Below are 23,930 nucleotides of genomic sequence, written 5' to 3'. Positions count from 1 at the left end.
ATGATCAATCATACCAAAATGTGTTCACTATAAAAAAGTAAACAACAGTAAATATATTAACCTTTAATCAACTGTTCAAGCTTGTTGTTAATAATTAATTAGATGTATATTCTGCTCCACTTATCAAATTCGAACATATTGTAGCGTTAAATCATTAAGTTCCCTGTTCATTGACAATATTGGGTTCTGTTATATCATCATGCATGTTTACAGCTGTTTAAGCTTAAAATGTATAACTTGGTCTGTCTTTTCTTTTAGTTTTAATAATATTTTGCTCTATTTAACAAGGATTATAATATCATAGAAAACCTAAGGAGTATTTTGCATCACTTTTTATTTTGTACAAAAGTTTAAACACTGTAATGACACTTCTAGTACATTATGAAGTTTGAAAACGAAAGTAATATTAATTATAATCTGTGTATCTACACATTAATAAAAGTCAATAATTCCTTATACAATTACTGAACATTTTTACAAACGAATACAAACGAACATTACTTAGAATGACTTGTAAATACTAGACAATCTTTCCATGCTATTTGTTTTCGGATTCAAATATTAAGTCATTGCATATCACATTAATTTTTTTTAATGATAATTCTTAGGCGATTTTAAAATGTTTAGGTTTTGTATGATATAATTCTTGTAGCCATCAACTGAATTTAATTTATTTCACCATATTTTGTATATCTGTTTTAGATAATCTAAGACCTAGTATAAATAATATATGCTTATGCTGTAAATATCTTTATTTTCAATTAAACATATTAACTAAATTTTAATCCTGACATATTTTCATTATTTTCACAAGTTCACATCTATTAAATAAAATATTAAATGATAGATGAAAGCAACATTGAGATTAAAAATTTGGTTTCAATCCAGGTTTTTCAATAATTGATTACATAAGCGGTTAGTGTGTACGGTAAAGGCTTTATCTCATGTAACCAAAACACGGACGCTTTGCAGAGACTCTACCTATGATGAATCGAAGTATTGAAAGTACTAGATGCTAGACTTGTTTGATGTGTGCCTATTTTAAAACTGGGTGACATATTATCTCTATTTTAAACTATCTTAGCGATTGTACTGTTAAACGAAGCAAGCGTTTTACTGAATTTTGAGTTGAGTAGGGAAACGACAAATCTAATGACAACAATTAAATCATTTACTGGATCAGCACTTTGAAAGAAAAAACATATTGACAAAGGGAACATGTCAGTACATTACAGACGTTTCAAAACATATAATCTTGACATTATTCATATTAGTGGATAAATGTAGTTTGAGCACAAAGGTATTTATGAGTATTGCAATATCAAGCGAAAAGTGTGGAAGCAAAAACTCGGGACAGAGTATAAAAAATATTTCTGAAAATCAAAATTGTAATTCTTTTATATTTTTTTAATCTTTGGTTAAAATTTAAAGAATACCATATGCTCACATATAGTACTTTCTAAACAATGATATTTTACAAAGAAATTGAAACGAAAATGCGAAATTTTAGAAAAATTGCTGTTTATCAAATTTAAACTGGTCCCGATTGAAAAAAAAATTGATCCCGATCAGATTATTTTAAAACTGAAATTTTACAAACACACTGCAGTTTATTCTGCGTAATTGATATGAATTATCAAGTAAATGAATGTCCAAACCATTTTACAGCTTCACAACCTGAAATGTTTGCAAAACATTCTAGCATTATATGATTTCGTTCGGGATCATTTTCATTACAGTCGGGATCGGTTCGATTTTATTTAATTTTTCTTTAATTTCACTATTTCGTTTCATTTCTTGTTGAAATATGATTGTACAGCACATGTTTAATGCGAGTAACTGTTTATTTGCATTTTTTTCATAGACTTAAAAAACATCTACAATTCTTGTTTTTTTTTAATTTCATTAATATTTTTTTTTAGAAAAATATTATAAAGTTTATATGGCCGTCTTCATAATGAATTTATAGATAATTGTATTGTGCATTAATTGATACCAAATTCTTAGCTGTAAGATATCCTGTTCGCAGCTAAAACGATGTTTCCGGTTTTTTATTTTAAAAAAAATCCGATATCAGTGTCATTTTTCTATGATCATTTCTCGAAAACGATTCTTCGTCGATCCATCAAATAACGCAATGGTGTGTCGAGCCACCTTAAGGAGAGAGAGAGAGAGAGAGAGAGAGAGAGAGAGAGAGAGAGAGAGAGAGAGAGAGAGAGAGAGAGAGAGAGAGATGCCCTTCATAACGTTAAAATCTAGATGCCAGGCTCGATGACAAATCATCAGCTGTATTATCTTTAGAAACATCAACGAGTTTTTCCAATCATACCATGCAATGAAGTTAACAGGATCATAACCAATTATCTCAGAGTCGATGTACTGTCTATAAGAATTGGTCCAGAAAAGTATATTAACCATCCTGCCGACCGGTAATCATTGTCTTTAAGTCAAATCTATTTTTTTAGCTTGCAATTTTACATTTCTGTCATCATAAGAAGAGTCCTTAAAAATATAATTTTTACAAAAAATATAACGGAAAAAATTAAATATTACAAGTAATGTAACTTTTTATTACTTGACAAAGAAATTGCCAGAATACACAGAGATATTGAAAGGTTATATACATTTAAACCAAAATAAAAGAACGATGAAGAAGATTGTCTACTATGTATTAAAGGGGCATGGTCACGATTTTGTTCAAAAATTAATTTTCCGATTTTAGTGTTTACAATGCTTCATCAAAGCATATTTTTTAAACTTTGAATGCTATTCGTTGAGATATAAGCACGTTACAGGGCTTACAATTCTTTGCTATGTAAACAAAGCGTTTGTTAACATTTTGAATGCTGAGGTAAAACTCCCAATTCAAGACCTAAAATAAATGTGTTAAACGTTAAGAACTGTTTATTTATGCCTAAAATAATATAAAGATAGACAATTGAGCTTGAAAAAAAAATTGTTACTGGTATATTGAACCTATGTAAACAAAAACAGGGCTTGAGTCTTGTTTACATAACAAAGAATTGCTAGCCCTGTATCTTGCTTATAACTCTTCGACTGACTATCAAATTTCATCTGATCATACGGAATGCATTTTTTAAACATTGTAAATAATAAAAACAGAGAAATAGAATTTGACAAAAATCGAGACCATGCCCCTGTAGCGTTTTCCGGGTTCGAAGATTCGGTTGCTCTGCCTGAGCAATTATAATACAAATCAAATTTTGCAATCAAAGCGTTAAATCAGTAATATGTACAATTCGCTCCTTTCTACTTGAGCGCTCGCGCTTCCTCAACAGAAATTATTCTGTTATCAGCCGACACAACACATACAATAAAACCTCGAAAGCCTTATGCAGGCACGTAAGGTATTTATTTTTGTTCTAGGTTTCACCCTATTAACTGCTTCGTTCGCACCTCGGCTGTCTGTTCAGAACTCCTCTGAGAACTCAGAAACTCTCCTTATATACCGTAAGTCAAGTGATACTTGGGGATCTAGAACAGGAAGTAGTACTCGACTAGTATTTCAAGCGAATATGATTTTGATTCCGACTTTCATTTCACCCCTTTAACGAATTATTCTAAGTATGGACAATAACCTACTTTCTTTGTAATTGTTTGTACAAGGTGAACTATAATTTTAAATACAGCTAGTAAAACACGGTTATAGCGAACACGCTTGTAATGAATTGACGCTAACAGCGATTTTCATTCCCCTTTAACTTTATTACATATTGTTAACTAGACGGATATAACAAATAACGCTTATAGCGAAATAAAATTGCCTGTCCCTGGCACTTCGTTATAAGCGTGTTTTACTGTAGATTTAAAATCAGAAAAGTACTAAACTTGCTCCTTTTCAATCATCAAATTGTCACTACACTGGTTAATAAATTGTGCAAAATATAAAAATGATGCAAACCTTTCATAATGTATTATAATCATTTGAAACAAAACAAAAGAAAAATATAATTATATATATATATATATATATATATATATATATATATATATATATATATATATATATATATATATATATATATATATATATATATATATATATATATATATATATATATATATATATGTGTGTGTGTGTGTGTGCGTTTGTATCATGCCGACACCTACGACATGTACTAGTTTACACACGTGCAACTTACTACATTTTCAAAACCTACGACACAAATCCGTGTAGTAAGTTTGCAGAACCCCGTAAATCGGGTTTTTCGACCATGATTTACCCAGAAAATACAAAATTATAAAAAGTGTGAGTTTCCGGTTTACACATGAATTTTGTTACACACGATATCGAGTCTTAATGGGGATGTTACACACTTTGCCCCCTTGCCACATTTGCGCATGCGCAAATTCAACTTCCTATGGAAATAATGGAAACGCAAAAGAAGGTACGATCACTTATTTCTTTCATGAAAAATTAATCTTTTGTTGATTTTTACACCAATGTTCTATCGAATATATAATTTTAGATCATTTGTTTAAATGCGACATCTGATTTTTCGTTATTCTGCAGCTAAATTGAGGAAAATTTACATGTCTTTGTGTGTGTCACCTCATAAAGTTGTAGATGGTTAAGATGGTTTTCTTTTACGTTTAACTGGGTTTAATTTCGGTAGTAGTCAAACACATGTAGTGTGTGCTTTTTTTAATTTGTGTTTTAAATAATCATTTATTTCATTACAATTTTAGTATACCATTGAAATTTTTGATAAACTCCCAAAAAGTTAGAATTTCCTCTAGACTTTAACAAGTTGCATGTAGCACAATCGAGAATTATGTGCCACCTGCATGTTCTTCTAAACATTTTAGGGTTTTAATTGTGAAAATGTGTTGTTATTAGTTCGGGTAATTAAAGAATAATGAAGAAAAAATTAACATTAACTTGGAACTTTTCAAATTTAGACTCTCTACAGTATATACTTTTTATCAAGAGGAGAAAAATATGGATTTCCTCAAGGGGGTCAACAATTTTTCATAGGCCTTAACTGGGGAATCTTTTAATTATATTCTCTTTTGGAATTCACAACAAACAATTAATCATGAAGAAATAAACAATATGTTTCTTAACTTTCAAATTTACACCCAACACATTTTATCCAAAATAAAGAAATATTTTCTGTTCAACGGCTTTAATTGTGGAGTTTCTTAGTAAAGTTCTCTTCAATCAATCAAGAAAAATTAGCAAATTGTTGCTCTATATTAATCACATATTAATTCTTTCATTAAATTACACCCTCATGAGAAAACTCTAAGTTTCAATTTAATGCCCCCCCCCCCCCAAAAAAAAATCAGTACGGTAAATCACTTATAAAAACCCTTTAATTTCATGAGCTTAATTTTTGCACCATAATTTACTCTTCCTTGCATTAAAACAAAGAAATGATTATTAGAATAATTATTAGGAAAAATCCTATTATTATTTACATAAACACCCATGGGGAAACCCAAACTTTTCATTTTAACGTTAAAAAATCAGTAATGTTAAACCCTAATTTATCCTTAATGACATTAATACAAAGTAATAATCAGTATTAGTTTAAGGGAAAGGCTCATTTACAAATTGCACCCCAAAGGAAAAACCGTGTTTTTCATTTTAATGTTAAAAATCAGTATTAAATTGAAAACCCCTTTTATCCTTTTTTTTTGAAAATCCTATTATCATAAACTATGACCCATATGAGGAAACACATTATTTTCTTTTTATCGTTGAAAGATCTGACAGGTATAGTTAAACATTTAGGAAACCACATGCATCTTTCAGGACCAGAATGTACACCCTAATTCCCCCTAATGACATTATTACAAACAAATAATCAGCATTAGTTTGAGGAAAACCCTTTTATTAAGAAATTACACCCCCATAAGAAACCAATAATTTTTAATTTAATGTTTAAAATTTAATACATGCAGTAAATCACTTAGAAAACTCTCTAAATTTTTTTTTTAATTATTATTTTTATCATTTGCACCCTTATTTATCTTTCATTACATTGATACAAAGAAATGATTCTAATAAGTTTAAGGAAAGATCCTATATGTAGATATATATATGAAGTTTGATCCCCATGAGGAAACTCATTTTTTTTTTCATTTTAAAATTTAATAAATCATTATAAAAACACCCCCCCCCCAAATCTTTCGGGATCAATTTTTACACCATATTCATCCTCATAATTAATGACATCAATGCAAACTTGTAAAACAAAAACAAAAAACCTACAAGAAAGCTAAATAAATACTGAATCTTGTAAACACTCTCCAAAAGTAAAAAAAATATTCTTTAACAAGGTAATTATTTAAACAATTTTACTCTGCTTCATTTTCAAATTCATTGAAGTTTACCTCTTTTTTTTTTTAAATTGAAGTTTATTGATTTGAGTGCCTGTAATACATATGAGAACAATTCTTTGTATACGAGTTGACCTGTATACGAATTGGTCTGTGTACGACTTGACCTGACAGTGTTACGACATATCCGGTAAAAAAAATGTCACAAAACAAACCCCTCCATCCTGCATGCTTTATACGAATTACTACAGCCCCCCAAAAAGGAAAGAAGCTACGTAAGAACTGTAAGTCGTTTGAATAATTAGTGACAATCTTGTAGGAAAAGTTGAACGTGTGAACAAGTGTAGAACCTCTCTGCGTTTCGTCAGCATGTGCATGTGTTTAACAGCTGCACTTGTAATGTAACGTGATCAAGTCCAGCACAATCTCCTAATTTAGCTACATAGCTTGGTTATAACACTTTTTTTTTTTTTAAATTGACATTTTAAATAACATGTCTTTTTTTCTTGTATTATTTTCATAAAATTATTTTGCTAAATAAATGAGAAATGTTTGGAACATATAAGTATGATTTTGATCAACGAAATCGATGCAATGCAATGATAAACAATAATTATTACGTAACCGTCGATTGACTAGATAGAATGGTCTTTTCTTAAAATGACACATGTCCAACTAACCCGGTTAAATGATAGAATTTGTGCCCTTTACTGTAATTCTTAGTAGCAAATGAAAAAAGAAATATCTCGGTTGTATCTTGCCTATATTTTCATTTGATTGGTCTCAAATACCTACAATGTTGCTCATTTATAATCCCATTTTACCACATTAACGGTTTTGGCAATGAAATCACTGGTCGCCATGTTAATGATAAAATCCGAGATATTTCGAGTGCAAAATGGCAGGCAAATTCAAACAGAGATACTTTTTGCCTCTGCTGGGGTTTGAACCAGGGTCCACTGGCACGCCAGTCAAGCACTCTACCGAGCGAGATAAAGGGTTAACCCACTAGCCAGAGCTAGTAGGAATGCAATATACCTGACTCTACCACAGATATATTAACAAAATGCCTTTGTATGACCCATTATATTAATAATGAATATTTTGTAGACTTAATTACATATGCATTTTCAAAAAGGTTTGTAATATAAATGCTGTGTTTTACCCCTGCAGATTGTTTTTAACAGACTTAAAGTCGATGCGAAGCAGATCCGCTTTGCAGCTGCTACATTGCAAGTATATGGGACAAATTCTTACTGTGACCTGAGCGTAGCCTGGTCACGGTAAGATTATTCTTTCTATAGATTGACCAGTACTGAATAGGGTATAGATTTGGCGGTGCTTTAAATGTTCCTGGGTGTTGTTTTGAAATCTTTTTTTTTCTTTGGATGATGTACGCTATATTATTGCTGATAGTAATGCAATATTGCTTTATTTAGAATTTTGTCCTAAAAACTTATATTGGAAGCCATTTTACCATTTACGAATAAATCAATAAGTTCTGAATAGCATAGCTGTTTCCATGGAAATCGAATGCAGATAAAAAGTTTTAGCCCTATTTAAACACCATCAATTGAACCTATTGAAAAAAAGGTTTGATGCATACCAACCAGCTATTGGCAATTCTTTTAACCTATACAGTTAATTTAATTTGCATGGATTTAACAAACAAGATCACTATAACAATACTTTAGACTACATGTAGTTTCTAAATTCTAATATCTTGTCGGAGTACAGTTGCCGCACCTCCATTTATCATTACTGTGGTTCAATATGATTTATTTAAGACTTAGTAAGAAAATTTAATGAATTCCAGAAGTAATTGTTTTAATCTATTTCTTCATATAATCCTGAAACAGACAAAAACAAATTGAGTTTTTGGAATTTGTAAAATGGCAGCTTAATAAGATTTTTCATCCTTCTGCATTTTTTAAAATTTATATCCTGCATGCTTATATGGGTATGTAAGAATAATACCAAAACAACTTTTGATAGAAGAAATCTTGTTACATGTGAAAATATAAGGTGTCAACAGACTATTTTATGCACATAATAACGTTGCAATGACCTGGCAAAGCAAAAGTTTAATATTGGTTGACTAATGTAAGACTGTAGTATTGAATACGTACATGTATATGACCGCAAAAAATGAAACTACTGCAAAATTTAAACAAGCATTATAAGTGTATTATATTAAAGGTAATGATTTTTTCTCCAACGTTTATTTCCATAACTATTTGCTATTCAACATATGAACTATTCGGAACTGGTCAACGACTGTATGAATAAAATTAAAGATTTACTATAAATTACAAAAGAGGTAGCCTAAGGGGACATTTACTTTTAAGTTGAAGTTTCTGACTAGCTTAATAATAATTCGGATGCTAAAAAGTTAAAGTCAAGTGAAGAAAAAGAGTAAAAATAGATATCAAAACAGTTTCTGTGGTTAAGGAATAAGGTGCACCATCCAGTCTTTAATCTATCTTTCTATAGACTATCAGATGATGAATCAAATTGCCTTAAAAATAAGCCCCTTTCTGAGTTTCACATCACTTTATAGCAAGATACAGGAATGCCTATTGGGGGCAGTCTGCAGAAATCCAACCCAGAATATTGGTAACAAAAAACACTAAATTCCTCTCTGACACAAACAAATAAAACTATTTCAGGGGGAGGGGATTGTAGCAGCTCATCTCATGACTTGAGGGTGGTACATTTAAAGGAAAAATTCAAATTCTAGATGGGGAGGGGGTGGTATATCTGGATGGAACAATGCATACCGGTATAAAAAATGGCAGGTGAATAAACAAGGATATTTTGCAAATAGGGCACATGTTGAAACATTAGATTGAAGTCATCATGGTAAATAATACATGTAATTCATGAATTGTTCATGTCTAGTTGTCTATTTCTTGAACACCCAGCTAGCTACATGTACATCATTTTGACTATGTCTGTGGTTATCTGAATCTAAGATCAAGCAAGAGGAGATTTGATATTACTATTGACCCAAATTGTTGTTTTAAAAATTACAAGAGCCTTTTTTATTTATATTACAGAGATAAAACAAATACATACATGTATGGAGAACTCTCTCGGTAGTGTGCGCATGATGTATGAGTTGTCTAATTGTATGGTTTAATTTCAATTTGGTTGGACTGACAATTTATGAATATGAGCATTTTTACTTTCTAATTTTCTGTCTAAAATGTTAATTAATTAAACCTTAAAATGAGTTGTTTAATCTGCGCAATTCTCATCTGGTTTAAGGTTGAGGCTGACTTTAGTTTGCATGGTTCATGTTTTTGTGCATTCTGATCGAGTAAAATACAGTGTATTTCAACCTTTTATGACTTTTATATAGATATAGACATTTATTAAATTGAACACAATAAACACATGATAAACAATTTTTTTTCAACAATTTTTCTGTGGTTTGGTAGGTGAGCATTGCCATTGATCTTGCTTTATCGTCGACGTTATGATAAAATGAAGCTTTGTAGGAGTATATAGGAAAAAAGAAAAAAGTAAAAATCGTAACCCTTTGAAATTGTATACACTAAATGATGGTATCTCCAGGGTTATTTTGCTTCATTTTGAATGAATCCATCATAGCAATTAATCTACATTTGTAATACATGTACCCAAAATACATGTATATAGCAAAATTTATCAACTGTTCATATTTTGAGATGACCCTTACTTAAACTAGATGGATGAATTTAGTATTTTTTACATATAAGGTACAAAATGATATTGCTAATCGCGATATCACAATTCAAAGAAAATCTCTATTGTAGTATTTTTTAAAATCTGCTACGAAGTGCGGAAAATGAAAATTCTCTAAATATTCCTATAGAAAAATATACCTGTATTTTGAGATTGCCCCCAAAAAGAACCAGATGGTTGCTTTTTCTTTTTTTTAAAACTAGAGCTGATGTAAATTACATATGGTTAAAAATAAAGAGGTTTTCTAATGGGTTTTTTTTTATGCACCCCCCCCCCCTTCCCCAATCGACCAGCTTAAATTATACTTGAGTTCAGGAAATCAGGGACATATACATGTATGTACACTCAGGTGCCAAAAGTAGGTCAATTTATTTTTTCTTCTCACCATATATTAATTGAAATTTTTTTTTTTTTAGAATTGTTAAAATGAAACCCTTTGACCATGTACATTGAAAAGACTTGGATTGATACATTAAGAATTTTTCTAGCTCTTTTTGCATCTTATTTGAATATTTTTCCAACCTTCTATTACTGAAATTTAATATAAACAGTTCAAAGTAAGATTTTTCGGCTCATACATTGCAAAAAATATATAGTAGAGCTCTTAAAAACTATCTCAGTGTTGTGTTTGAAATATTCAAATTTTACAAATGAGTTGTCAAAAACTAATGTACGACAACAAGTGGAAATTGAATCTACTATGCTGGAAATCAATATCAACTTCTTCAAAATCTGACCAATAATCTGACCTGAAAACCTTTTTAAAAAAAGTCTTGTTTTCGATGAAATATATAGGGAAAAACAAAAAATTGACATACTTTTGGCACATTAGTGGACAATCATGTAATAATGCCTGATATTCATGGTCTGTGTGTTGCCTCTTTACCAATCTTGTGCAGTAAGTTTCAATTGAATAACATATACATTATTTTATACATGTGAATCAACCCACCTTGTGTAATGAGTTTTCTTGCAACCAACATTTACCATGGTTGGTTGCATTGCCAACAATTTTATGTAATTCATATGCACATGTAGTGTCAATTTTCTTGCCAATGTAATGTATATTTCCTAGACACATATAGCAAGTTTCCCAATTACACCAGTATAAATTCACCTCACAGATGTAGTGAGTTTCATTGCCAATTAATGTACATTCCTACACACATGTAGTGAGTTTCTTGTCCATATTCATTTAAATTACCACACACATGTAGTGAGTTTCCTTGTCTATATTCATTTAAATTACCACACACATGTAGTGAGTTTCCTTGTCCATATTCATTTAAATTACCACACACATGTAGTGAGTTTCATTGCCAATATACAGGTAACTCTCAATGGCTCGAACTTTGATTGGATCGAAGTTCTTGATCGCTGGAAGTGAGTCTAGGGTCCCGATTTTTTCCCCTATATAACTAAGCAAATTTACTATTGATTTCTCAAACTCTTGATCTCTCGAAAACCCTAGCTTGATCTCTCTAAGTCAAACTGCAGTCCCGTTCATAATCTATAGTTTCTTACTCTCGATACCTCAAAGTCTCCGTGTATCTCCAAGCGCTATACCTAAATAACACCTTAGACGCGGGACTTGTGTCACGAGTTGTTTGTTCAGGCGGCACTTGTCCTGCAAGGTGATAATTGTTTGATGACTGACTATACCAATACCTAATCTATAATTATCACAACCGTTTTACGATAATTTGGAGACGCAATGAAAATGAGAAATTAATTGAGATGAAACGATAATATTGAGCCATGGTCAAATTTTAGAATTATAAAACTGTTATAAGTATGCTTATCAGCATCATTGTCATTGTAATGATTATATTGCTGAACAAGTTCTTACAGCTGGTGAAGGACCCTTACGGTGGGAACAATGGGTGATACTTAGTTATCACATTTATGACATGTTAATCGTCTCGCACTCCAGTAGTACTGAGCAATTTGGTCTTAATATGATGCATAAAATAAATAATTATATTATGAATTTATTCAATAGTTGTTTGAATTTAGTTTTAAAAACATCCAGTTCTGTATATTTTACTGAAAAGAAAACGTTGTTTAAGCATGAGCGTAAAGTTAGCACTAATTAAATGGCTTAATCATAACATCCGGTAAGACTAATTTTAAAACCCATTGGTCAACCCAGAAAATTCCGAACTCTTGAAAACTCGAACTCTTGAAACTTCAAAGTTTTTCCTTGGACCCATGGACTTCCAGCTATCGAGAGTTACCTGTACAATCCTACACACATGTAGTGAGTCTCCTTGTCCATATTCATTTAAATTACCACACACATGTAGTGAGTTTCATTGCAAATATACCTTTCCACACACATGTAGTGAGTCTCCTTGTCCATATTCATTTAAATTACCACACACATGTAGTGAGTTTCCTTGTCCATATACATTTCCACACACATCATGTACATGTATAGTGATTTTCACTGAATTGGATTTCATGTGATAAATCAATAGTCATCATGAGGTGATAATGATAATAATAATTAAGGTGAAAAGGTAATAATTATCCACCTTATATACATTTAGTATAATATCTCATAACTCACATTAATGAAGTATGGCATCTCATATAACTCACATTTTAATTTGTATTGGCATTCATGTACAACTTCTTCTTTTTTCTAGCTTATGTAAGTTATAAAGCAGTCAACTAAAAAGATGGCAGCTTATTCAAGGGGGAAAATTGCAGTAAGTGAAATTTTTAACATTGTACATACAGTTGAACTTTTAAGGTATATTTCAAACAACAGTACATGTGTATCGAATACCATTGATATGTTAAAGTTATTTGGGTGTGCATATCTCTCATTCTTTAAGTAAACATTTTACCGGTGATATCTCAAATTCTCATATTTAGATGTTTATTCTTGTTTTTGCTTAGTGTGACATATTGAAGTTTTCTATAATTGTCATACAGTCACAATATATGCTCAAATTGTTTTATCAGCAATTTGAACAAAATCAGTTGCTCGGTCTGTTTTGTTTGTAAGTGAAATTATCACAACAGAAAAGTGAATTAATCAATGGTTTTATCAAATTTATGATAATAAAAAAAACAATGCGACAGTATTAAGTATTACAGTCCCTTAAACCATCTACTTTCCCATTTTTTCGTGCATTCACCATGCGCTCACCATGCATTCACCGTGCGCTCACCGTGCACTCACAGTGCGTTCACTTGCACTCTTCACTCCGCTCCTTTTGTGCACACCATTCAGAAAGCGCTCATTGTGCGTTCACCTTTGTTCACTTATCGTTCACCGTTCACTTATCGTTCGAATTCAGTCCGTTTTCATTCATTTTCATTCGGAACTTCAAAAATGAAAGAATCGATCTCAGCAAAATGAGGAAAAAAACCTTGCGTTAAGGTGAAAGGAAACTAATATTACACATAAAGCATCATTTTAATTAGAATTTAATCCGTGGAATTTAAAGTACACATTCTTGAGCAGGTCTGTTTTTTGCTGTTGTTGTTTTTTATCACTCTCCTAAACAGGCATTTTTTTTGTTGATCCGAAAATGGCTTAAGTATGCAGTTACTGTGAAAATTTTATGTTACACAATACAGCGATAAATTGATACACAAATAATATTTAAGGATTCATTTTAAGATAGTCAGTCCAGTCATTTAAAAACAGAAGAATTCAATCAACTAACGATTCGACACATATATATATATATATATATAAATATAAGAAACAGACATTGTATTTGTGTATTTTTCACGATTCAAATAATAATTCCTTCGATTCCAAATCACAAACATTATATATATCCATGTTCGACAATAAACTGTCTTACTGAACAGATCAACTTAAGATAGTAAACATAAATGCGTGTTAATTTATAGATTAACAATGGTTTTATGTATTATTTAGACATTTTTATCATTACATTACTCGATTATCTGTTGATAAAATTAATATTATGGTCTTAAATTTGGTTTTATTTAACTGTTATTCCTAAACATGCATAAATGGTATGGTATAACTTTAAAGATAATACAGGATAGATATTATTTGCAGGATAGTCGATAGGATAGGACTGTTTTGTCAACTTTCAAGATAGCAGCACTGTACGTGTAGTTTATTAGCATGTTTTTCCTGATTTCCGTCAAAATACAATGTAAGGATAACCATCGAGACACTCCGAATAAATCGTTCATCTTGCGTTCACATATCGTTCACCGTTCATCGTTCAGAGCTTCATGTGCACTCTGCCTTCGCTCATCGTTCACCTTTCATTAGCGTTCACCAGATTCCGTTCAGCGTGTACGTAGAATGTTTCAGGGACTGTTTGTGTAAAATTAGCATTCTAATTTATGTATAAAATATATCTTTTTTATGTATGCACGGTGTCAGGGCTCTTCATTAACTTTTTTTCCTTCTTGTCCATTCGGACAAGTGATTATGACCGAGTAATATTAATGAAGTTTTTATTTTGATCTTGAAATAGTTGAAAAGGAGTTTGCAAACCAAAATGGAAGGCCTTAAGATAATTTGATTTTAAAATCAATGTGATAGTTTAAAAGACAAATTTTGCATATTTTGAAATAAAACTTTTTTCTAATGAGTAATTTATTTATGTGCTAGAAACAACGAATAAGCCCTAAAAGAGAGGCAGAATTTATGTGTCAGAATTTATGTGTTGTTCTGGACTGGACTGTGATGCATTAAAAGTTGAATTGATCAACAGAAGAATTGGTGAGTTGATACACATCTATTAGTACTATACATTAAAGTAAAAGACTCGAATTTTTGGGCTTTTATATCGAGAAATCAGAAGAGAACTGTCTTTTGTTCTTTATTTTTTAAACATCATTGGTATTTGAAGATTACCAGTTTGTTTTTATTTTTTCTCAATCAAGCTTCGCTTATTAATAATCAACGAAAATTCCTTATAAAAATTCGGAATCATCTGGATTTTTTTTATTCTACAATCTTGCGCATGTGCATTCCATTCACGCTAAATCACGGGAGGCTCTTTAGTTTATGTTTCCACAATATCACACTTGCATGGATAAACTCAGAAATGATAATACACATATGTTTAAATTTTCATTGAAAATTTGCTATATCCTGAGAGTTTGAATGTCGACATGTTGTGTAAATTCGAAGTGAGTAAAAAACATTGGTAAAAAAGTGTTGAATTCTTCATTAATATGAATTAAATTTTTAGAAGAAAGGTATTTACAGCCTCAAAATGGTTTGTTATGAATAATTTGACTGTTAATCACAATGCAGCTTCAATAATTTTCTCCAAAACCGTTTTGAAGCGATTATGCAATTTTTTGCTACATTACGGTTATATGAGAGGCATTTCAACTGTGGTGAAGGCCTGTCCCGAGACACAGTTAGATTATTCTAACTAAGCAGAGTGTAGTGAAATTAATAGCATTATTGTAGGCTTAAAGCTTGGTTATGTAAATATGGTGTGTCGATGTATCTATTTCGTGAATGTCCGATATCATATGCAATATGTCAAACCGTGCATGCACGGTCAGAGTCTAGTGTAATAGAAAATAATATCATTTCTTTGTTTTTATGTACCAATCTACTCAGTTTCACACATTTGTTTCCCTTGATTATGCAGATCCTTAAATGAAAAATGTCATTAGTTTCTGGAACAATTTTAGCCCCTTGCATTTGATAATCACAATTATACAAATAATTCCATAATAAAAGGCATTTATAAATAAATTAGGTTTTGTACATGATTTGTGAACGCACTGTACAATCATGTAATGCAAAATATTCACCAATATTTTTTTTCTTATTTTAAGGATATGGGGTTTTTGCAACTCAAAATTTTCCAAAAGGAAGCTTTTTGGTAGAATATGTTGGAGAGAGAATTGTGCCCAAGGAAGCAGAAGAAAGCGAAAAGAAGCGCAAAATAAAACATACTAGTTATATGTTTTACTTTAAGTGGAATGGTCTGAAGTGGTAAGCAAATATAATATATTTATTGTGATTGTTATGAGAGAGAGAGAGAGAGAGAGGGAGAGGGAGAGAGAGAGATACAATTGTTTTATTTACCTATTTTAGATTTCTTGTAATACAACTTTTTCTGGTTCTTATGAGAATGTGAAATTGATATCCATATACAGTTTACTAGATGCTGGGAATTGTACAATTTAGGTCAGATTTTGATGACAGAAAATTAATTAGAATTAAATTAATAAATAAAAATTGTGTTTGAATATTCTCACCACCCTGGCAATTTGTTTTTAGAAATTGCAGTGTTTGCGGCAGGTTATGAGTTCTGAGAATTGGCAAAAAACCATTGTTACGTACATTTCAACTAAATATGGAGATGAAAATGATATCCTGTATAACTATTTGCACTTTATAAAGGAAAGTAAAGTGAGCATGAGATAAAAAGTTTTATACAATGATTAGGTATTTTCTATTACCATCTATTACCATGATTACACTATAATTCAGTGATTAAATCATTCTGACATCTTTGCTTGATGACTAAAATAACACCATGCATACGTAACAGGATTGGAAATGTAATGACGGCCAAACAGAGATTTGAACCAGGACATCCAGAATCACTAGATATGTACTCTACCAACTGAGCTATATATAGCCACCGATGATCAAACCAGTCCCACTTTCACACATATATGTGTAAATTCATTTTCATTAAATACCGGGTGCAACCCTGCAAAAATCTATAAAATTGCTTTTTTTGTTTGTAGCATTGATGCAACTAACACTGAAAGAAAGGGGAAGTATATAAAGGACGAGGAAGTCGGAAGTCCGTTGAATAAATGTGTTATGCGCCTTTTGGTTACCGAGAATTATCCAAGGCTCTGCCTCTTTGCAAATAGAGATATTAAAGCTGGAGAAGAGTTAAGATATGATTATGGGGAAGCCAACCTACCTTGGCGACAAGTATGTGACAATTTTAATAATTGTTGATGTGTTAATGTGATTTAAATGTCAAAAGGATTTCAAAAAAAAAATGCACATGGTTTAACATTTCATATTGTTTTTTACAACAAGAATTAGTATAATCAGTGAATCAATTAATTTTTAACCTGTATAATATTGAGTTTACTGCGCGAGAGTACATGTAGTTCAGAACTGCACAGTAATAAATACTATATAATTTAATAATAAATTGTTACAACTATTGTTCTCTTTAAGATTCACCTGATGATAATCCATTTGATGATAACCCATTTGATGTCAACCAGGACAGTGAGGAGAACAATGAAGGTTACTTTTACTTAATGTTTCTAGTGTTCATTTTGATTTGATACATGTACATGTATTAAAATGTATTTAATATTTATGTGTAACATATGTCATAACAAATACTGGTACACATTTCCTGCACATGTGGTGAATTTCCTTTCCATTTTGAATGCATTTCCCACACATATGAGTGAATTTCTTCGCCAGTATACATTTACTACACATGTAGTGAGTTTCATTGTCCATATTCATTTAAATTACCACACACATGTAGTGAGTTTCATTGTCCATATTCATTTAAATTACCACACACATGTAGTGAGTTTCCTTGTCCATATTCATTTAAATTACCACACACATGTAGTGAGTTTCCTTGCCAATATACATTTCCACACACATGTAGTAAATTTCCTTGTCCATATTCATTTAAATTAACTTTTTCAGTGTTTTTGCTTGTGATAACATATGATAACACAATTGATTTTGTACTATACAGTCCATTAAATTCAAATAACGTATGATTTGGGCGCAAGCAGGGTTTGCTTATTTATATTCAAATATTTAATTGTACAACTGCTGGAAATTGTCAAATCCATCATAAAGCCCTCGAGCTTCATTGGATTTGATCATGCCCCGACCAAAATTATCACCCCATAATACATGTACTGAAAGAATGATTCCTTATTCCTTAATAACTACCACACACATGTAGTGAGTTTCCTTGCCAATATACATTATCTTCACACACGTAGTGAGTTTTCTTTTCAATATACATTAATCATGCACATTTAAAAAGCAGACTTTGATGAAATTGATTTCGCTGACAAAGGTGTGTTTATAAATCATGTTTTTATTTTCTGTCTATTCCCCAAGAATTTTCAAGGCTGTTTATTGATGTGTCTTTTCTTCAATATAGAAACTATTGATACTGAAACAGAGAGTGAAAAAGAAGTTGATGATGATTCCAACACTGCATCCCCTATGGAAGGTACTTTTCATTCAGTTGATTAGATCCAGATCTTTTTTAATATTCCAGAGTTAGGTAGCCTATTAAAGTAGAAGGTATTGCAACAAATGTTTCAAATATAAGTAGGGTGTGCACTGTTCAACCTGCCAACTGTGCAATCCGGTACACTGGACATTCTGACCTCATACTTGTATTTTATTCCCAAATTTTTTTTATAATGTATCTAGGTTAAAACACTACACTGTAAGTTTCATAACCTGAGGTTTTATTTGGTCAAAGTACTTTAAGTAATTCAACACATTACATAATGTACATGCACAGTAATTGCTTGTTGGCTAGGTTACCGGTACAAAGATGTCCTGTAAGGTTAAAAGTTATGGTCGTTTTAGAGCATAGTTAACTACATTTTCTAGTTAATAGTAAATAGTGTATACTGTGTAATTTCATACCTTTTGTGCTACTTGAGGTGAATTTTTATCGAGATGTAATTAACATTGTATATTGTATTGCAGTTCCATGTAAAAGTAAAAAGCTAAGCACAGAGAGATCATCATGCCCACCCCATGCAAAACCTGAGGCTCAAGGACAAGGTATTATCTTTGATTATATAAATTTAAAACTTTTTACGGACACCACCTGCCAGTTGCCATTAGTGACAGTAACTTAATTGCATATAAATTAGGTATTGTAGATTCTTCAAGTTTGTTCAAATTATGGTCCCTGGGGGTAGGGTGGGGCTACAATGGGGGATAAATTATATATAGAGAAAATCTTTAAAAATCTTTTTCTCAAAACTATTAAGCCAGAAATTCTCAAATTAAAATGGAAGCATCCTCAGGTAGTGTAGATCCAAGTTTGTTCAAATCATAGTCACTGGGGGGGGGGGGGGGTAGGGTGGGGCCACAATTGGAAGATCAAGTTTTTACATAGGAATATATAGAGAAAATCTTTAAAAATCTTCTTTTTTAAGACTATTAAAAGTATTTGGCCAGAAAGGCTTAAACTTGTGTAGAGGCATCCTTGGGTAACTATGTAAATTCAAGTTTGCGAAATCACAGTCCCTAGTGGTAGGGCGGGGCCGTGATGGCGGTTTGGATTTTTACATAGGAATATATAGAGAAAATCTTTAAAAATATTCTGGGAAAGTTTTCGGTCCTAAGTGTGAAAGCACGGGTTATGCAGATTTAAGTCTGATGAAACCCTGATTCCATAACGAAAAGTGGTGCCACAAAATGGGGGGGGGGGGGCTATTTAGGAATAAAGAAAAATCTTCTTACAAGTACAACAACAAAAGGGGCTTGGTATTTACCCAAAATAAAGAGGTGGATAAAAATTGGCAGATTTTCAAGTTTTTACTGTACTTAGTTGTCAAGATATTTTGATACTGTTATGCTAATTTGATCAGAATTAAGGCAATTGTTGCTCAGGTGAGCGATGTGGCCCCTGGGCCTCTTGTTTAAATTCTTGGATACAATGAATGAATGAATATCTTTTTACTATATTTCATACAGTTTTAACATTCAAAGGAAGGATACCAATTTTTGAATAAAGACTATACATTTGGGCTGAAGAACAAATAACCTTAATGACAAAAATATGATAAAGATACAGCAATTTTAAAATAATAAAATCTTATTTTTTTTCACAGCCAGTGTTCAACGTCACACATGGACTGCTGTAGAAAGGCATCCTTGGAGCGACAGTTTAATAACTTTATCAAACTAGGGAAAACTCCTGGTCAGCTTGACTGTTTAAACGCCATTAGGAAGGAAAAGGCATTATCAGGCTTCACTTGGCGCAATGTGAAGTTTGCTGTCAAAAACATAATACCTCTCGTCTGAGAAGTTGCAGAAAATGAAATTCCAGGTGGTCGCAACGTTAAATTTCTATGTGTTATAATTATGTTACCGTAATGAAGTTCGAATGCATACTGTTTGTGCTGTATTATCAATTTGTTAATAACATTATGCCAGTATCTAAATTTAATACAGGGTGCATGCATTTGTGACAAATGCTTATTGGCTTATACAAATGTACATTTATTTTTTTGTCTGTTATTCTACTTCCTATTCCATGAAACATTTTGAAATGGCAGAAATGGGTAGACATTATTTGATATTTTAATTGATAAAATATGATCAGAAATGTAAAGAAGGGCACGCATCATGCATGATAATGTCAATAATTGATTGAAATTATTTGAATTCATAAACAAAATTCCATATATCATGAATTACTATGAAATTATGTACTTTTAAATTTTAGCTTAAAGTTGTTTGATCCTAAAATAAAATGAATTATAATTAAGATTCTGCAGTTGATTTATGTTTTGTTTGAAGAAGTGTTCAAAGTCCACAGGTCTAGATTTTACAAAGCAAGTGGCAAATAGGAATTTATTTAATTTAAACAGTATATGTTTTTAAAGAAATGAAACACATGAAGACTTTTCAATTCAATTAGATTTTCTTATAAATTCAGTCTTGATAGGGTGTGTAAAAATTAGCAAGAAATCCTAATTATTTAAGTCATACAGTGATAGTGTAAAGTGTCTTTTATAGGCAAAACAGTTAATAAAAGCATACAAGTTGCAATGGTACTAGACTGTGCATGTCCTTTGACAAGAAATATTACTGTCTCGTATATGTTTCAAATTACAATACTTATAACATAAAATGTTGAATGAATTTACATAATTGAATTATATATGTAATTAACATAAGATTCTTTGTATCGAAGTAGGGTCTGGTGCTAAATATAATGTAATTTAAATAGAAAACATGCATATGTGGAGAAAAGTGTGAAATGCAGTCTAATCTTATTTATCCAGAATTCACTTAGTATATATTGTTCTCCACAAATTTGACAATATATGCATCTTGAGTATACCATAATGAATTGATTAGATTAGCCTGAGTATTAGAATTAGTATTAGAATAATTCGTCTTGCAGCTTGCTGAAATTATTAGATCTCTCTCTCTCTCTCTCTCTCTCTCTTTCTCTTTCTCTCTCTCTCTCTCTCTCTCTGTTCAGTAATAAATGGTTTATGTGGTAAATTTCCTTTGAATCTTCAATTGATCACATGACTAGCTAGATGTACTGACTTTGGGGTAAATTAGGAAGAAATACACACTGTAGTGAGTTTCTGGTGTGTATTCACAATGAGTCATGTGACCTCATGTAGTGACTATCAGGTATAAAATCATAAACTTTTACAAAGAGATTTTGCCTATTTCAAATAGCAGAATAGTAAAAAGATGTCTTATATTACTTAAAAATATTAATATATATTGAATAGCACAACTAGAACAGAGTGTAGTGAATTTCAGGTGTAAAGTCTGATGTAGTGAGTTTCGGCATAATGCAAGTATGTGTGTGTGTGTGTGTGTGTGTGTGTGTGTGTGTGTGTGTGTGTGTGTGTGTGTGTGTGTGTGTGTGTGTGTGCGTGTGTGTGTGTGTGTAAAGGTGTAAAAGAGTGCGATAAATTAAATCCAGAGAGAGAGAGAGAGAGAGAGAGAGAGAGAGAGAGAGAGAGAGCGAGCGAGTTGCCCTTCATAACGTTACAATTAACGTTAAATCTAGATGTCAGGCTCGAGGACGAATCATCAGCTGTATTGTTTTCAGAGACATCCACGAGTTTTTCCAGTGTAGCCATACTATGTAGTCATAACCATTTTTCTCAGAGTCGGTGTACTGTCCATTAGGGTTGGCGTAGCCACGGTTGCCGAACCAACATCCTGATCTGTACTTGCTGGCACAGTTTTCGCTCGACCCGTCGTTACCCTTGTCCGGTGTAGAGAACTTCATGTTATCGCTGTATGACAGGCTTTCCTCTACAATCACATTAGTTTTGATATGTGAGTTCATTATCATATATATAATAAAATTATTATACTTACATTGTATACATGAAGCTCATTTTAAAATATTGGTTTATGATGTATTGGTTCATATATATGTTGTACATTCTAAAATCTTAAGTTTTTAAAATAAAATTATAAACTTGGTCAATATCTATGTATTGTCATTTGTCAAGCAATTAGTCAAACAATACTCCAGTATCACATGTTTTTTGAAAAACTGAATAAGTAAAGAAAATGACATGAATTAAATTCAAAAACTGGACGTCTAGAACGTTTAGAAGTCTAAATAATCAAATGGCATGTGTATGGTTTTGTTCTGTTTTTACCTTTCTATAAAAATATCAATGAATGGCGAGTGCGTCACTGCTTTGTGTACAATGTGCTACCTACCTGCATTCCCACTGTACTCATTTATTATATCTATCGCGTTATCACATTAATATATTAATTTAGCACACATTTGCAACCTAATTACAATGAATTTTGATGAGAACGGCAAAAACGCCGAAAACAATTCTATACTTATAAATTAAAAATTCAATTGATTTTTTTACCACATTTAAATCAACATGAAAGCATGTTTTATATTATCATTATATAAATAGTGCCTGTTTGGGAGGGTAACAGTTGAAATTGACACCCCGAGAAAACCATTGTCAACCGACGCGAAGCGGAGGTTGACAATGGTTTTCGAGGGGTGTCAATTTCAACTGTTATCCTCCCAAACAGGCACTATTTATTTTGTTAAACTGAATGTCTTTTTTAAAATTTTTAAGAAAATTTTACTGCTTTTATATAGGAATAACGTGAATTCTACAGCGAACCGTACGCGCATAATTTTCGCGCATGTAACATTTTTTAATGTTACCCGTTGCCAAGTGCGTTGCTAACGCTGAGGGTAATAGTAAATATTATTAACTGCGTCTTAACCAATCAGATTTCAGTATTTAACATGAAAGTATAACAATAAAAAATGTTCCCTTTCGATTAGAAGTTTTCTGTCTCATCTGTTAATGTTAAGCCTCAATTGATATACCTTTAAGTCAACGTTTGAAAAAAAAAATGTTTTGTATTAGCTTATGAAAATGTCAATTGAAAAATTCCGTTTTTCGACTTATCGTCTGAAATTGATTGATCGTGCCCATTTTTATTTTTGAATGTAAAATTAGACCCCCCCCCCTCCTTTCCTTGTCAAAATAATTACATTCTCCCTCTATGACACCAAATTATTTATATTATAGTATTAAAACTTTTTTAACTTAACAAATATTCTTCTATTGTAATAATCTCGATTATAAAAAAGAGGCAATTACTGGGAACAAAAAAGCAAAAATGTATGAGTATTTATAAAGCTCAAATTAATAATGGTAAGTTTCGGTCTCACCGAGACGTAAAATCGGTGGGTGGGGCAAGGATAATTTTGTCCTATTTAACATAGACCATTGTTATATTCAGTAATATATTCTCACTATATAACTCTATATAGATGAATAGTCAATAATTGTAATATTAGCTCGTCCGAAAAGTATTGACCGGTCAATATTTTCTTGATATTGACCGGCTAGGAATAATATCTAGAGAACATTCCCTGTATTTCAAATAATCGCCTTTGATTTGTTGCCGTAAATAACTCTTCGCGACTCTTTGTTAAGCTGAGAAAATTACGGCGATCTGTTTTTAATTACTTTCCTAAATTTTGGTTTGTTTCTTCATATAACAAAACAAATATTGACTGGGGTTGAGGGCAACATTGATTGTATACATGAAGCTCATTTTTTAAAATATTGGTTTATGATGTTTATGTTTATGATGCTTCGCGTCGGGCAATATT

At 31.5% G+C, this 23,930-nt stretch overlaps 1 protein-coding gene across 3 annotated transcripts; it reads left to right on the top strand.

The window, feature by feature from the left end:
* The first annotated feature begins 4,101 nt into the window (after nt 1–4,101).
* On the top strand, nt 4,102–20,548 carry LOC117692865 (N-lysine methyltransferase KMT5A-like). 3 transcript variants are annotated; one of them, XM_066077935.1, is made up of 9 exons: nt 4,110–4,409; nt 12,690–12,752; nt 14,657–14,767; nt 15,847–16,006; nt 16,771–16,966; nt 17,222–17,293; nt 18,189–18,260; nt 18,752–18,829; nt 19,888–20,548. In XM_066077935.1, the coding sequence occupies exons 3-8, from the start codon at nt 14,707–14,709 to the stop codon at nt 18,773–18,775; spliced, it is 585 nt and encodes a 194-aa protein (XP_065934007.1). In that variant the 5' UTR covers nt 4,110–4,409; nt 12,690–12,752; nt 14,657–14,706; the 3' UTR covers nt 18,776–18,829; nt 19,888–20,548. The 3 variants fall into 3 exon arrangements, with proteins under 3 accessions (XP_065934010.1, XP_065934007.1, XP_065934009.1); XM_066077937.1 differs by lacking the exon at nt 4,110–4,409 and adding an exon at nt 6,405–6,593; XM_066077938.1 differs by lacking the exon at nt 17,222–17,293 and having other exon boundaries at nt 4,102–4,409.
* The last annotated feature ends 3,382 nt before the right edge of the window (nt 20,549–23,930 follow it).

Source organism: Magallana gigas, chromosome 3 (assembly GCF_963853765.1).
Source record: "Magallana gigas chromosome 3, xbMagGiga1.1, whole genome shotgun sequence".
Lineage (NCBI taxonomy): Eukaryota > Metazoa > Mollusca > Bivalvia > Ostreida > Ostreidae > Magallana > Magallana gigas.
Note: the sequence above shows the minus strand (reverse complement) of the source record. Positions and strands in the feature narration are given on the sequence as shown.